At 42.8% G+C, this 16,488-nt stretch overlaps 5 protein-coding genes across 9 annotated transcripts; 4 read left to right on the top strand and 1 right to left on the bottom strand.

Annotated features, from left to right (window-relative positions):
* Nucleotides 1-1,814: 1,814 nt before the first annotated feature.
* Nucleotides 1,815-9,237, bottom strand: LOC109644324 (CCR4-NOT transcription complex subunit 2-like). Of its 5 annotated transcripts, none has more exons than XM_020109682.2 (15): nucleotides 9,085-9,237; nucleotides 7,274-7,405; nucleotides 7,013-7,076; nucleotides 6,614-6,761; nucleotides 5,902-6,111; nucleotides 5,434-5,513; nucleotides 5,189-5,320; nucleotides 4,982-5,112; nucleotides 4,596-4,716; nucleotides 4,347-4,503; nucleotides 3,881-3,942; nucleotides 3,460-3,509; nucleotides 3,268-3,368; nucleotides 3,014-3,158; nucleotides 1,815-2,539 (listed from the first exon to the last, which is right to left on the bottom strand). In XM_020109682.2, the coding sequence occupies exons 2-15, from the start codon at nucleotides 7,391-7,393 to the stop codon at nucleotides 2,453-2,455; spliced, it is 1,608 nt and encodes a 535-aa protein (XP_019965241.2). In that variant the 5' UTR covers nucleotides 7,394-7,405; nucleotides 9,085-9,237; the 3' UTR covers nucleotides 1,815-2,452. The 5 variants fall into 5 exon arrangements, with proteins under 5 accessions (XP_019965241.2, XP_019965238.2, XP_019965240.2 ...); XM_020109679.2 differs by having other exon boundaries at nucleotides 7,004-7,076; nucleotides 9,085-9,236; XM_020109681.2 differs by having other exon boundaries at nucleotides 5,195-5,320; nucleotides 7,004-7,076; nucleotides 9,085-9,236.
* A 1,092-nt stretch (nucleotides 9,238-10,329) lies between these two features.
* Nucleotides 10,330-12,232, top strand: LOC138406781 (histone H2A). Its single transcript, XM_069519937.1, has one exon. The coding sequence runs from the start codon at nucleotides 10,330-10,332 to the stop codon at nucleotides 10,714-10,716; it is 387 nt and encodes a 128-aa protein (XP_069376038.1). The 3' UTR covers nucleotides 10,717-12,232.
* LOC138406782 (histone H2B 1/2-like) lies at nucleotides 11,303-13,303 on the top strand. The gene has a single exon (XM_069519938.1). It carries the CDS (start codon nucleotides 12,646-12,648, stop codon nucleotides 13,018-13,020), a length of 375 nt encoding a protein of 124 aa, XP_069376039.1. The 5' UTR covers nucleotides 11,303-12,645; the 3' UTR covers nucleotides 13,021-13,303.
* On the top strand, nucleotides 11,345-13,303 carry LOC138406783 (histone H4). Its single transcript, XM_069519939.1, has one exon. The coding sequence runs from the start codon at nucleotides 11,345-11,347 to the stop codon at nucleotides 11,654-11,656; it is 312 nt and encodes a 103-aa protein (XP_069376040.1). The 3' UTR covers nucleotides 11,657-13,303.
* A 1,253-nt stretch (nucleotides 13,304-14,556) lies between these two features.
* On the top strand, nucleotides 14,557-15,789 carry LOC138406780 (histone H3). The gene has a single exon (XM_069519936.1). It carries the CDS (start codon nucleotides 14,586-14,588, stop codon nucleotides 14,994-14,996), a length of 411 nt encoding a protein of 136 aa, XP_069376037.1. The 5' UTR covers nucleotides 14,557-14,585; the 3' UTR covers nucleotides 14,997-15,789.
* Nucleotides 15,790-16,488: the final 699 nt, after the last annotated feature.

The raw sequence follows: 16,488 nt of genomic DNA, 5'->3' as shown, positions 1-16,488 counted from the left end.
AAATAAAACGTGACGGTTTCCATAGTAACACAAAACAAACAATCCAGAGTCGTCATTAAATTTCATTATCAGAATATTTATTTTATTCTTTTTCCTATTAAAACACTAGCTGCCATATTTAATAAAACAGCCAATGGCCAAGTGCCTCAGTCGTATTTCTCCAATCAAATCTTGTCGAGCAGGTCACATGGGATCTGTGGGCGTGTCCTTGGCTTTTCTGCTGTAGTGTCAACAAGCTGGCCCCTGTAGTCGTGGCAACGCCGTCACAGTCGTCGTCATCGTCGCTGCAGCGGGCGTCATTGCTGGAAGGTGGTTGGTTGGTTGATGTGTCCGTGGAGTCGGAGGTGGTCCCCTGCAAACACCATCTCCGTGATGGTTTCCATGGTAACAGGAAGTCGGATATTGCATTGTTTACTGGCGGCCAGCAGAAGAGTCTCCTCGTTTCAGAAAAAAGATTTTTGGTTTTTCCTGTTTTCTTAAAAATACTGCCTCGTATTCTAGGTGTGTGTATAAACACAGACGTATAAAGACGTGTATATGTAGACACACACCCGACTGGACATTGGTAACTCCTGGAGGGAAGTTAAATCAAATAAATCAATACATTTAAGGCTTTTTGGGACATTTCATGACCCTGAAAGTTTAACATCTGGGACAATTCACTGAGAGGTTGACACCACCCTCGTGTCCGTGCGTGTGGTCCAAAAGGCAGAGGTGAAGACTGCAGCTGCTTCTTCTTCTGTGGTTTAATGTGTCTCTACTTCCTGTGATTGGTCCAAAAGTCCAAACTCTCCAACAAAGTGTTTTCACTCTGGTTCAGTTCGATCCAGAGTGAAAACACTTGTTCTGGTCTGAGGAACGAGTCTGAAGCAGATCAGGTGTGACCGAGTTCTAAAGGAGCGTTGTGATGTCATCTCCTGTGTTCACCAGGTTAATCATCTGCTGACTGTTGCCTAATATTTGCAGCACTGACATGAAGGTGGCATCAATCACTGAATCTCAGCAAGAAAGTGAATAAACACATTTCCCAACATGTCAAACCTTTCCTACTTTTCCCTCGGAGAGGTTATCCAGCAGTCTGATTGGTTCGACTGTTGCTGAGCAGAAAACAGATGCTGCAAATAAATGAAGGAGGTGACAGAAAAGATAAAATGAATGAAATACGAAAGGTGAAGAAATGAGGAGCTACAGAGAGAAAACAGGAGCTGTAATGTTGGAATCAAATAAAAATGGAAATTAAAACTGTGGATGAAGAGTGTGAACGAGATGTGAAGACATTTTTAATCTGTCTGAAACTTTTATCCTCTGAGCTTTGACATGATGAATTTTATTTCTCACTTTCTTTTTATTTTACTTATTATTGTTCTGCTGCGTTATTTAATGAAAATAAATTAGAAGAGACGTGTGGTGATATTTTCTTCTCCCATGTTCAAACTCTTACTAATGAGTATTGATACATGTGACTTCTGTCTCGAGTCTATTGAAACATCAGTGAACATGATTTTATCTCTTATTCTCACTCAGTCCTACAAAGTGTCCTGCTGCCCCGAATGTTCACCACAGTGCCCCCCCCCCCCGGTGACGTCCCTGGTTTTGGTCCTCTGGTCCTTATAAGGAATTTCTGACAATAATAAGAAAAAAAAAAAAAATTTCCAAAAGCCATTTTCTCTTTAAGTTTAGTCTTTAAACTAACTTTGAGTCGCTGGTGTTTCTGGTCATTAAACTTTACTTGATTTGGTTAAAACCCCAAAAGTCTTTAATCCTAAACCCGCTGCTGCTTCAGGCACTGCCACAAAACAAACCAAAATAAAAGATGTTTTTTCTCCTTTTATTATGAAATAGTGCTACAATGTACATTGCATTTCCTCTCCTGACTGTCCACTGTTTGCTGATGTGTGTGCTCTGATGTGTAATGTTGGAGAAACCTGGTAAAAATAAAGAAAAACTGATAAATATCTTTAGTTCTTCAGACACAGACTGAAATAATTATCCATCCTGACGTTTGTGATCGAATCCTGTGTTCTGTGTTAAAATCTGCTTCTTCTTAAAAGCTTCTCTTGACAAAAAAATAGTAGATTCTGAAAGACGGAGTAGAAACGAGAATCACTCGATCAGATGGACAGTTATTTACAGCACTCGTGTCTGTGATTGTTGTACTGTGCTGTCTGTTGACATTAAGTCTGTGCTCCACAAAACAGAACCAAACCCATGGAGGGAGGGTGGGAAATAAAGTTAAAAACAAAATAAAATGAGGTAAAGAACAAAGAAAAAATCTGTAAAGTTAAAATGATAAAGTCTTAAGAGGTCAAGAGACAGGACGTCCTCTCCTGTCCCGACTCCTTAACGGCCAGATTCACTTTAAATGTGTGTGGAGGTGGAATAAAACCTAGACGGGTGGTGATGGAGGAGCCAGGAGGGCCAATGGCAGGCAGGCAGGAGGAGGGAGAGCCAATCAGAAGGCCTGCTGGGCAGGATTGTAGTTGAATGTGGAGGGAACGTGAGGCCGCTCTTCTAGTTTATCGTACTCCAGATGAAACTCCTGAAAACAAAGACAAAGTTTTAAACGTGAGTTCACATCGGAATTTAATTAATTACAGTTCTGGATTTAATTTACTTTACAGCTAGTAAAACATCTTATCTGTAAATATATAATTAAACGAATAGTCAACTCATCATTAATTAATCAACAGAAACTTTACGGTTATTTTCATGAATAATTCATTCACTGGATTTTACCTGCTTTTTATTTTCGAAAGGTGAATGTTGCTTGATGTCAAATCAATTTTACAAAAAAAGCTTCGCATTTTAAATCTGTATTTACACTTTAAACATTCAAATCCCTCGTCCTAAAGGCAACGTACTGAAACAAAGATACAGAACAAAACACGGTGAACATGATGTTTAAAGGCAAAAATCAAGAGCATTAAAATGGGTCTAAAAAAACAGTTACAGGGTGAGATCTCAATAACCCACACTGGGGAAGTGACAAATGTAAATATGTGTTCACGTTCACCTTGGCCACTTTTCTCCAGTTGATGCAGTCGAAGAAGTAGTAGGTCCCTCTCTCGTAGGCGTTGGTCTTCAGCGTGGGCTCCATCCCCGGAGCCCGGGTGATCCAAACCCGCTCCTCTTTGTGATACCGCCAGTCCCTGTTAAAGCTGGAAACACACAACAGTTCACTATAACTCCGCCTCTAATCAACACTCACTTTGACTTTCTGGGTAATTACTGTGTGTGTGTGTGTGTGTGTGTGTGTGTTCCTCTCACAGTTCTACTGCAGCCAGTAGTTGTAGTAGGTCTCCACCGTTCATATAGTAGAGATAAAACAGCAGATCTTCACCATATCGAGACAACTTGATAGCTGCTAACTGCAGAGAGGAGGGTGGAGGTTAGAGAATGAGATACTCAGACCAGAAATCCTCTAATCAACCCTGATGTACTTTCATGCCAATTACGTACCTTGTCCCTTATGTGTATGTTGGTTAAATACTCCGACGGGACGTGGAAGTCTGAAGGAGGAAATGATGTCAAAGTAAGAGATGCATATTAAAATCAAGTGAACGGATCAAATCCTTTCAATTCACATACTTTGGCCACTCGGGGACAGAGTATATGAATATTAACAGGCGACAGACAAAAAGCTGTGATGCAGCATTTAACTTTGAAAAGTTCTGTTCGTTCATGTTTTTTGTTCTTGGTCCTTTTTAAATATGACATTTGTGCAGAAATTGAGTCTGTGAAACTTTTACTTCACATTTTTTACAGATCAAAAACTCCCATTGTCTTACAAACTATTTACATATCCAGCACCATGATTATAGCAGCTGCTTTGTGACCACGTGATGAAAACAAGGACGAATAGTCAAACATTCAAACTCACCTATATCCTGCGGTCGACAAGGAGCCGACGCCCAGGGAGACGCAAACTTAGGGTAGAGATTCCTGCTCAAGACAGAAAAAAAGGGAGAGACATTTAGATTTACTTTCTCTGCGATTGAAAAAAAAATATATATATTCATTAGACACTGTGGCCACAGGACAGGTTTTAGACCTTGACCTTGGATTTATAAATGGCTGATGGTCGTTTCTTGAATCTGCTATTATCTCAAATCTCTCTCTTCTTAGTACACGAAGAACTGAATTATCTAAAATTGATTGTTGAAGTCCGAATTCTTTGAAACACAGGAACATACATAAGATGAGACTAGTGAAAAATGCCCTGGTGAATTGTTCCTGTCCCAACACATGTACCTGCAGCACACGATCAGCTCGAAGCCGAATCGTACAGATGCTGATATGATTTATTTAAGCTACATCTGAAGAACAGGCTTGTGTGTGTGTCGTACTCGGGTGAGTTGAGGTTGAGGCCCAGCGTGGTGAGGTCTGAGCCCAGCGCCAGGTGGACCATGCCAGGGTCCGTCTCTGCCGCCCGGATGAATGTCAGCAAGCCAATCATTCCAAACTGGTCTGTTACCATGCCGACCGGGATGTTGGTCACGCGCCCTGTGACACAGAAAGAACAGATGACAACGGTTCAGACTAAATTACGCTCATATGGTTCCCTCCTCTCTGTGGACGTGTCACATGACTCTCACCGTCAGGAAGAACCTGAATCCCTTTCTTCTGCTGGTTGTTGTTGCTAGGCGCAGAGCTCTTGTCACCAGGGAACTTTGGACCGTCTGAGTTAGAGGTGGACTTTCCTGACAAGTTCAGATTCTGATTGGACAATAAAAAGGAGGGAAAACAATTTGAAACAAAATAAGTGGGACGAGCCGAAGAAACGAACAGGAAGCTCGACCACAGACTGCAAACAGAGACGTGTGACACCTTTCTACTTCCTTCCACTATCTGAAATCAAACTACAACACGATGCCGCTAAATACAGTTTGACACTTTGAATCTATTTTCATTCATAAACCAAAGTGAAACCGTCGGAGCGCAGAGCGCCCGGAGGGTCAGAAACCACCAAGAGAAAAGTCACCGTTTTGCTGTCTTCGTTGGTGCTGGTGGGGTCTTTTGTTTGGTAGTTGGGCCCAGGGAGAGCTGGGAAATCTTCGTTATGGATGGAGAAGTCTTGCGACTGCTCACTGGACGGCTTGGTTACCATGCCAACTGGGAAAATGGAGGAAAGAGCAGTTAGCAATGCGTTGATTACAGCATAATAATTCAAAGTAATGAAATCACACACTCCCACCGTAAGGAGCCCGACCGGCCAGCGGGTTGAGCAGTGGGGTGGGATTCGAACCTCCGTCCCTCCGACTCCTCTCTGCTAACACCGGGAAATCTGACAGGTCCAGCCCCGTCACATTCTCACTGCCGTCTGCACAGAAACACAAAAGTTAAATGACCACGTTTCGAAGCTTAGTCCAATATTTCAACAAATCAAGTATTTAACCTCAGATGAGAAACATTTTAGTTAAAGTTTTTTTTTACCTGTTCCATTGAAGATGTTGTTGGATAATGAGTTGTTTAAGTTGAAGCCGGGATTTCTGTTCACCCCAAACCCTGACATACTGACACACAACACAGACTGGATTATTCTCTGAACCGATTGAGACTGAAGAGAAAACAAATTCATCTAAAACCAAAAGGAGAAACTGAATCGTCAAAAACACTGGTATCGATCTTACCACAGTCACAACATCACACTGGTGTTATTCTTTGTTTTTGGTTTCAACACATGAAGCTGCAAAAATCTTGCTTTATTAATTTGACTCTGAGTGCGAGTCCCCTCGGACTCTGGGAGACTATGATGGACATTTGTTACTTATTTACAGACGAGACAATAAACTTAAATATTAGAAAACAACCAGGAGACTAATTGTTGTATGTCAAAGGAAAGAAGCTTTGATTCTCTGATTATTAAACATCTAGTCAAGTGTCTAAGTCTGTGTGTGTTACCTGTTTATAGTGAAAGGCTGCCGTGCTTGCTGCTGTTTGGGCATGCCGATGATGCTGGGCGACGACCGGCTTGGACTCCCCATGCTGCCGCTCCTCCCTCCTCCGCCGCCACCTCCCCTGTCTCCACCCATCCCTCCTGCTTGACCCGTGGGACCCCCCACCTGCTGGCTGTGGTTCAGAACACTCCGGCTGCTCATGGGCAGGATCCCCCTGCAGAGAGAGACACCAGGGGATTAAAGCTGCAGGAGGTGGTTTTGTGGTTTCATGCTCACATACGATAAAGTTTGTGGCGAGAAAGAGGAACATGAGCAGCTGGAACTGTAACTGACAGTGAGTGTTAGCGACGCTTTGCTTTCACCGCTGGTAGTCGAGTCAAGTGACTGATAAGAGCCAATCAGAAAAAGAAGGTGGGCGTTTGCATAATTGTTTACAAAAGCCTTAGTTTCCCTAAGTCCAGACTAAAACACAACCCCGGATTTTCAAACTAAAACCAGACAAAGATTTAAGAGGCTGGAAAACTCCGGAGTCGTGTGAAAGTGATATGAGACTTATCTGGGTGGATGGAGTCTGTGAAACAGAACTTTAAAGCTCTGAAAACAACAGATGTTTCCATCCATCGATTGTTAGGCATATTTCCATTTTGCTCATAACTACATAAATACTGAAAATATAAACTACATATTAAAGCATTGAAAGTGTATTTTTGCCGTACCTGCTCGGTGATGGAGGCGTGTGCATTGTTCCAGTGTTGGGTGTACTGGCATGACTGGAGAGCTGGCTGGCAGACTGGTTCAGACCACTTCGACTTAACTGAGGTGCTGCGCTGCTGTTCATACCACGCATGGGAAACCCCAACGCACCTACAACAAAGACACAGAGACAGAAGACATCTTGATGACATGAGCCATCTCAGTTTAAACATCTGTGTAGAAAAACAAACTTGTGAGCTTCACGTACACGGCAAAATAAATATTTGAACTTGTGAAAAGATCTAAAAGTGGATGATGAAAACTGTCTTTGTACATTAGAAACTTAAAGCGTCTAAAGTTTTAAGCATTTGAATGAGATCCTAAACAGACAAGTGTGTGTGTGTGCATCTTACTCTGCGGACCATATAAACTGGCTCCCAGCTGTGACAGTTGACCCGTTGAGGAAGCAGAGGAAGACACCAGCATCTGAACACAGAGGAAATCCAACAGATTGTTTAACTAACGGTAGAGATGAGGTGGTTCATGGTTAATAGTTGTGTTTACAATTCTTAGGACTCTCAGTTGAAGTATTCACAAAATACTTTAAATATGCACATATAATGGAACAGTATAAAGTGTATGATGAAGTTTGATTCAGAAAACCCTGGCTAGCAGTTACTCACATCTTTATCCGGGCGGTGAGGAGGGAACATGGACTGCTGGCTGTAATAGAGGCTTGAGTCGTCCGCGTAGTCGTTCTCCACCCCCCCCTCCATAAACTTCTTCCGGTTAGCACCAAACATACCTCGTGTCACCTGAGAAACCAGAGAGGAAACATGGCCAAGAACACAATGATGAGGTGAATCAGCTCCTGTCTGTCACACACAGCGATTCATGACGCCATCTTAAAAGATCCTGTGAACTAAACTTATATTTGTACAGAGGCAACAGTTGACAGACAAATAAACTATAACTGTTTTGATCATTTAATAATGAAGTTAAATTTTAACCACTTTAATTCATATTAAACTGAACATCTTCAGGTTTCAGTCTGCTGGTCAAACAAAAGAAGATATTTGAAAGGTCAACTTTAACTATTAGTCAAGAGTTTTACTTGTTGACTAAGAAGTTAATTGAAACACAAATTGATGAATAATGGGCATTAATATTACTCTTTTAACAGGAACTTATCTTCTGTATTGTCTCTGTAATGCCCAAAACACATCTCTGCATCTGTGATTCCACAAGCACGTGCAGGTGTTAAGTCCATATCCTCACATTAAACAAGTTGTAAAAGCCTGAAAACAAAGTAATACAATCTATAAAACAAAGATTAAATTTGTGGATTTTTACATATTATTTGGGTTTTAGGTTGATGTCAGGGCTGTTGGACAAAACCAGCCACAGGGATCAATGTAAAAAGGGTTTAATTTTGAAGGTGCATACCAGTGTCTGCAGAGGATTCTGTCAGCTGAGACTGAAACACAGATCTAGTGTATGAACTCACAGCAGCTTTAGATCAGTAAGTTTTCAGTGCAGCTCTGACTCTGGTTTTATCAGCGGTCATTGACAGATGTGAAGCTCAGACGTGTCTGCTCTGATTTCACTGGTTTGACTGTGTTGGTGGAAAGTAGGTTAACTAAACACCCGCAATCTCCAGCCAGTAAACAGTTGCTAATGAAGCTAACGGGCTAATACCGTGTCTCACTCGTGCGTTAAGTGTATTAAAACCCTGCGGTTCACAGGATGAGTTCTCCGGAACCTTCCACCGGGGACCAGCGGCCGTTAACACAGAGAACTTCTTCTTCTTGTTTCAAATATCCGTTAAAGGCGCAGGCAGCTAATGTTAGCAGCATGAGCTAATAAAGCTGCTGTAATCTGACGGACGTTCATCATAACTCAATGTTTCCTGCTTGTTTTGTTCAACTCCAATAAACTGACTCGACCCGCGTCACGTCCTCTTCGTCAGACTGAGATCAAATATTAGTTATTCGCTGCAGTTACCGCGTTAGCTCCAAATGTGTCGGGAGCTACCGCTAGCTAGCGTAGGCTAACGCGTAAGCTAACGCCTGCTTCAACGGGAATACACGCGTACGTTAGCAAGCGAGCTAACGCTCGCTACCGGGCTAGCTGCTCGGCTAAAAGCACCGTAAGAAGGCCGCCACATGAGCTTTTATAAACGGCTTTAACGTGGCCCGTCGAGCCGGTAAACTGTGTCTTCAGCAGTTAGGTAGACCGGCTACCGGGCAGAGCCAGTGGCCGGCTACAGTGTGTTTTGTTCGGGTTTGGGCCTACGCCGCCTCCGTCGGTCGGTTTCCCAAAACAACAACAAAAAGAACCGGGGCCGCGCTGCTCCGGTTAGAGTCGTGTTCCCCCGGTTCTCCTCTCAGCTCGGTCCCGTGGTGACGAGCACACGGTCCGAGCTCCGCTGCGGCTCCGCTTCGGTTCTAAACTCGGTTCTAAATTGTTGAAAAGAATAAAAGCAGAATCTCACCGCATCAATCTTTCTTCCCCGCTACAATCCAAGATGGCCGACATCACTTCGCCAATCAGAGAGGATGCTGGGAAACCTTTCCCCTCTGACCCCCGAGCCCGTTACTTGACTCTACGTTACTTGACTCTACGTTACTTGACTCTACGTTACTTTACTGTGTGAGCCCCGTTACTTTCCTCTACGTTACTTTACTGTGTGAGCCCCGTTACTTTCCTCTACGTTACTTTACTCTAAGAGCCTCGTTACTTTACTCTACGTTACTTTACTCTACGTTACTTTACTGTGTGAGCCCCGTTACTTTACTCTACGTTACTTTACTGTAAGAGCCTCGTTACTTTACTCTACCTTACTTTACTCTAAGAGCCTCGTTACTTTACTTTACTCTACGTTACTTTACTGTGTAAGCCTCGTTACTTTACTTTACGTTACTTTACATTTTGAACTTTAATGTGTTTTTCAGTCAATATGTGTGAAACAAATCTATTGTGATGTAATTGTATAAAAACTAGTCTCCCAGCTCAGGTTCATGTGCAGACCTATATGAACGATATCTAACGACAGAAATCCAAACACAGTCTGTTCTCTGTCAGGGAGATATTTAATGTTGTCAAACATCTGAACATCAGATTTATTTGTGGTGTTTTTTGATAATTTATTTGTAATTAGTGGGGAATTAGAAAATAGATCATATTTTAATAGATATTATTTGTATCAGACAACTCTAAGAAAAGTTTCTGTATGAAATGCAAATCAATTTTATAATAGAATTGAACTGTAATAGAAATTAAAGGAGAGACATCCGGTGTTTCATTAAATCACTAGTAAAGAAAATATATCTTTTACTTTTTTTATCACTTTGTTAACATATTTAATAATTAACAGGTGAAATGGTTTCAACAAATGAAGATGTGTGATGAAAGGTTGAGAAGAAACTTTTTTTTGTTTTACCTGTAACGTCAATATGATCAACATCTTTATCTGGAATGATAAAAGTTTCAATGTTCACATTTTTTGATTATTATATACTTTTGATTGTATTCAAATGTCGGCCTTGTTGTGTTTTGTAGATCCTACAAATTGTTGAGCGGAAGTTGAATCATCTCTACAGAAGCTTGACGAGTCGTTTCTGATTGGACGCTCGCACTAAGGGTTCAGTTTGACCAATGAGCGAAGAGCTCAGAGCCGCAGTGACAGTATAAAGCCTGGCCTCGTCTCCGCCTCCTCACTTCGACTCATTGATTCAAAATGTCTGGACGAGGAAAGACCGGCGGCAAAGCTCGAGCCAAGGCCAAGACCCGCTCCTCCCGGGCCGGCCTCCAGTTCCCGGTGGGCCGCGTCCACCGGCTGCTCAGGAAGGGCAACTACGCTCAGCGAGTCGGGGCCGGAGCTCCGGTCTATCTGGCCGCGGTGCTCGAGTATCTGACCGCTGAGATCCTCGAGCTGGCCGGGAACGCTGCCCGCGACAACAAGAAGACCCGCATCATCCCCCGACACCTGCAGCTGGCGGTCCGCAACGACGAGGAGCTCAACAAGCTGCTGGGGGGAGTCACCATCGCTCAGGGCGGAGTCCTGCCCAACATCCAGGCCGTGCTGCTGCCCAAGAAGACCGAGAAGGCCGCCAAGTCCAAGTAGAAGCTGCGGAGACCCGGAGAAACACAACGGCTCTTTTCAGAGCCACACACCCGCTCACTGAAGAGTCGAGTCCGGTCACAGGCCGCTGAAACGATCCAGAGCGTTCTGAGGATCCACACGTGACTAATATCGTGAACATCTGATGGCTGCTCTTTGAGCCGCGACATGTTTATATATAAATATATATTGATATAGATACAGATATATATGTACACATAAATATACACACAACTATATATTTACACACACGTAAACATATATATATACACATATATATATAAACATATATATACACACAGATATATATATATATATATAAACATTTGTACACATTAATCTGATCCGTCATCTTTCATGAATTTGTTAAATTTGATTCTTTTATTTTGAAACTGTTTCCTCTCAAAACAAACCAAAACATTTGAAATAATAATGATAATGTCAGATGCTTTTGTTTTGAAGGGTTTATAACCGGAAATTTGGACACCAACTGGCTCCAACTTGAAGAGATCATTTAAAATTCACGGGGCGTGGAGGAGCAGACTGTTTTCCTACACGTCCGCACCCAGGCTTTAAACACGGACGTTCCTCGGTGGTGGAGTTCATCGTCTCTGCTCTCGAACGAATCAACATGTCCGGTCGCGGTAAAGGAGGAAAGGGTCTCGGCAAAGGCGGCGCCAAGCGGCACCGGAAAGTTCTCCGGGACAACATCCAGGGAATCACCAAACCCGCCATCCGCCGTCTGGCTCGCCGCGGCGGAGTCAAGCGGATCTCCGGCCTCATCTACGAGGAGACCCGCGGGGTGCTCAAGGTGTTCCTGGAGAACGTGATCCGCGATGCCGTCACCTACACCGAGCACGCGAAGAGGAAGACGGTCACCGCCATGGACGTGGTGTACGCGCTGAAGAGGCAGGGCCGCACTCTGTACGGCTTCGGAGGCTGAGCGGATGTGACGACACGACCCAACGGCTCTTTTAAGAGCCACACACTGAATCTACTGACGATCAAAGAGTCCTGGAGTACTTCAATCATCTAGTAACTTTACTACATGTTATCACTGACGATCAAAGAGTCCTGGAGTACTTCAGTCATCCAGTAACTTTACTACATGTTATCACTGACGATCAAAGAGTACTTCAATCATCCAGTAACTTTACTACATGTTATCACTGACGATCAAAGAGTACTTCAATCATCCAGTAACTTTACTACATGTTATCACTGACGATCAAAGAGTCCTCGAGTACTTCAATCATCCAGTAACTTTACTACATGTTATCACTGACGATCAAAGAGATCTCAAGTACTTCAATCATCCAGTAACTTTACTACATGTTATCACTGACGATCAAAGAGTTCTCAAGTACTTCAATCATCCAGTAACTTTACTTCATATCATCACTGCAGTTAAATATACTCACATGTAGCTTCAGCTCCTGTTTGTTCAGATATCAACAGGTTTTTTATCCACAGAAGAAAATGTCTGATTCACTTCTTTCTAATAAAAATATCAAATCTACAGTTTTTACTCAGAATTATATTTTATCTCATCTTTATTTTTAAAAAACAGGATTTCTGACGTTAGCGAGCCGTCAACAAGTAACAACGGGTCTTTATATTTTAAATCATTTAAATGTACCTTTTAAACTTTAACTGTCTAAATCAACAAGCTTTTTATATGTACACCCACATATATATGCGTATATATACACATATATATGTGTGTGTGTACATATATATATACATTTCCACTTCAGCTCTAAACTTAGTCTCTGAATGAAAAATGACTGATGAACGTGTAGAAAGTCAGAGTGACGCTCAACTTGGAGCCAATGACAGAGTGGGAACGGTGCAGTGTCATTTACATGTGGTGTGTTTAAATTCAGTCTGCCGCTGACTCCTCCACACAGCTGCTGTCATCCCAGAGAGACGATGCCTGACCCAGTGAAGACTGCGCCCAAGAAGGGCTCCAAGAAGGCGGTGACGAAGGCTCCCGGTAAGGGCGGCAAGAAGCGGAGGAAGACCCGCAAGGAGAGCTACGCCATCTACGTGTACAAGGTGCTGAAGCAGGTGCACCCGGACACCGGCATCTCCTCCAAGGCCATGGGCATCATGAACTCCTTCGTCAGCGACATCTTCGAGCGCATCGCCGGTGAGGCCTCCCGCCTGGCCCACTACAACAAGCGCTCCACCATCACCTCCAGGGAGATCCAGACCGCCGTCCGCCTGCTGCTGCCCGGGGAGCTGGCCAAGCACGCCGTGTCCGAGGGCACCAAGGCCGTGACCAAGTACACCAGCTCCAAGTAAACTGCCCAGACGCCACATCCACCCAACGGCTCTTTTAAGAGCCACACACCGGTTCTATGGAGACAAACTGTCCTGAGTCCAACAGCTCAACTCCCCCTGACCGAGGTTCATGTGATCGAGGGTCATTACTGTTACTGTCTCGTGTCCTCTGAATCAGCCCAGAGACAAAGTGACAGACAGAAGTGTTTGTCTCAAACTGTCCTGAGTCCGTTTTTAAACCAACCAAGTTATAACTCTCACGCTTAACTTCAGGTTGTTTCAAATTATTAAATTGTTAAATTGACTGACGTGTTTTCTGTTATTTCATATTTAATGAAGCTTAGTTTGACTCCTGCTGCTTCAAAACTGAACATTTCTCCATCGTGGGACTGATTGTGATCATTTTAATTTATTTTGTTGTAATTTTCATTTTGTCTTTAGCTGTTTTTGTGTCCAACTGAAGATTTCTGACAGTAACGAGTCGCTTGTTTTCCCATGGTTCAGCAGTTTCTGAAAACCTGCGCGTCTGGTTTGACGTCACCAAGTAACGACTCAGCTGAGAATATTTTAAATCATTTAAATTCACCTTTTAATACTGATCTCGAAGTCGTTAATACTATTTGATCGTATTGATACAATTCTTTGCTTTGATCAAACATTTGCTGTTATATTGATTTCCATGTTAACTTTGAGAGTGTTTGACAAACATGATTAAATATTGCTCAGTCTGTGTATTATCTTCAACATTGAGCCTTGTATTCAAAAAGTACAGAATCATTTAATCTTGAATTGTGAGTAAAACTCTCTCATTCAGTTTCTCATCATTTCTATGTTTAATCACATTTATCATAAAAATCCTAAAATAAGTTTCTAATGTTGTGAACATTTCATTCGAGCACATTTAACATTTCCTCATTGAGTCAAAAACACAGAAGTGAAATGTCTTTTGAAAATAGATAAAATAGAATATTTTCAAAGTGTGTTTAATATATTCTAAGTTTGTTTAATATGTTCAATATAGTTTAAGTATGTTCAATATATTCCAAGTATGTTTCATGTTTAATAAGTTCTCAGTATGTTTCATATGTTCTACGTATGTTTCATGTTTCATACGTTCTCAGTATGTTTAATAAGTTCTCAGTATGTTTCATATGTTCTCAGTATGTTTAATAAGTTCTCAGTATGTTTCACATGTTCTCAGTATGTTTCATATGTTCTACGTATGTTTCATATGTTCTCAGTATGTTTCATAAGTTCTCAGTATGTTTCATACTTTCTCAGTATGTTTAATAAGTTCTCAGCATGTTTCACATGTTCTCAGTATGTTTCATATGTTCTCAGTATGTTTCATATGTTCTCAGTATGTTTCATATGTTCTACGTATGTTTCATATGTTCTCAGTATGTTACTTACTTTATCATCGTACTAAACAATCTTAGAAAATCTCCTCTGTTCTGCCCGGAAGTTATTTTGAATGTCTTCCCGTCACGTGTCTCTGTTTGGACCAATCAGCGTCAGCAGCGGCCCGGCTCCGTCTATAAAAGCGGAGCTCCGCCGCTCAGTTCTCTACGTTCAGTTCTGGAGCGATGGCGAGAACCAAGCAGACCGCGAGGAAGTCCACCGGAGGCAAAGCTCCCAGGAAGCAGCTGGCCACCAAGGCCGCCCGCAAGAGCGCCCCGGCCACCGGCGGCGTGAAGAAGCCTCACCGCTACCGGCCCGGGACCGTGGCTCTCCGAGAGATCCGCCGCTACCAGAAGTCCACCGAGCTGCTCATCCGCAAGCTGCCCTTCCAGCGCCTCGTCCGCGAGATCGCTCAGGACTTCAAGACCGACCTGCGCTTCCAGAGCTCCGCCGTCATGGCGCTGCAGGAGGCCAGCGAGGCTTATCTGGTCGGGCTCTTCGAGGACACCAACCTCTGCGCCATCCACGCCAAGAGGGTCACCATCATGCCCAAAGACATCCAGCTGGCCCGGCGCATCCGCGGCGAGAGAGCCTAACCTGCCCGCACCCCCCTCACCACACAACGGCTCTTTTAAGAGCCACTCACCGCTGCCTAAAGATCCTGCTCCTCCAAGTCACACACCACGTCACCGCTCACCTGGAGCTCACGTTCACCAAACACGACGTCACATCCGGACAAACTGCTGCTGCATGTTCTGATCACATGTCAAGCACACGGAGCTTCTGATCACATGTCAAACACATGGAGCTTCTGATCACATGTTAAGCACACGGAGCTCCTACATGTCTCCAGCTCACTTGATGTCAGCTCATCACATCTACTTCCTTCACTCACACGGCTCATGCTCACTCCACAAACACTACTTCTCTTGGACACACACACAATTTAAACATGTGAAGTTTCAAACATGTGTCACACATGTTGAAGACATGTGATCAGAAGCTCCATGTGTTTGACATGTGATCAGAAGCTCCATGACACACTGTCACAGTACAACTTTCATCCAGAGTACTACACTAAATACCAGCATAGAGCCGTGGACTTACTTCAAGGTGCTGGTGCAAAGTATTCATGTGAATACATCTTGTATTAGTACTGAGTACTAGAGACTGAATCCTCTCATTCACCAAATCATTTCTTTTATCACATTTATTCAGATCTAAGCCTCAAAGTGAAAATGGTTTTCTGACTCCACTTTGTCCTCCAGTGAAAATAAAAGACACAGTTCAGTGCTGAGAAGCAGCTTCTGAGACAGAGAGACGTCCTGTTGCTTTTACAAAGTCAGAACATTAAATATAAGTACACAGAGAGATAAGTACAAAATCAATCAGAGCTGCAGATATGAAGAAGCAGGTGAAGGCCCTGATGACACAGCTGAAGCCTCTTGAAACAGGTATCTTGACCTCTGTTTGAAAGCACTCGATTATAAAAACATTGAAGAGCATATGAACACGCATGAGACATTCTCCATCTTGTCCTATGTTCTAAACTGGGACCTGAGTGAGAAGAGTCACAAGTGATGGATTCTTCTCTCAGGACGGACACAACAGTACTCACAACCTCCATGAGAAGAGACGGATTCCAGTATCAATATTAGATTGTTGTACTACTACAAAATAAAATCCAGTGTGATGAAGAAGTACAACACACACAGACTTTATAAACTGTGATGTTACCTTCATTTAAAACTGTTAAAGGAGTAAAATTCACAGGACTTTTGAAGATCCCACAGAGGATAAAATGTTTTTATGTTCATTTCAATGTTTGTGCCAATTGTCACAAGATGAATCCCATCTCCGATAAGTAAAGGTTTCTGTTTGTACTTTGCTCAGACGTTTTGGGGAAACTTTTATATTCTCTGGCACATTGTCTGAAAGAAGGAAATTAAATCTGATCAGGTCTTTTATGAGTAAGACCCTCGTTGTTGCAGTGTATTGAAGATGTACATTAAAGCTCCATACAACATCAGTTTGTCTACATCTTCACTGAACCTAACACTCAGTTTTAAAATACTTGTGTTGATGTTT

This window comes from Paralichthys olivaceus, chromosome 23 (genome assembly GCF_024713975.1).
Source record: "Paralichthys olivaceus isolate ysfri-2021 chromosome 23, ASM2471397v2, whole genome shotgun sequence".
Taxonomy (NCBI): Eukaryota; Metazoa; Chordata; class Actinopteri; order Pleuronectiformes; family Paralichthyidae; genus Paralichthys; species Paralichthys olivaceus.
This window is presented reverse-complemented; position numbering and strand designations above follow the sequence as displayed.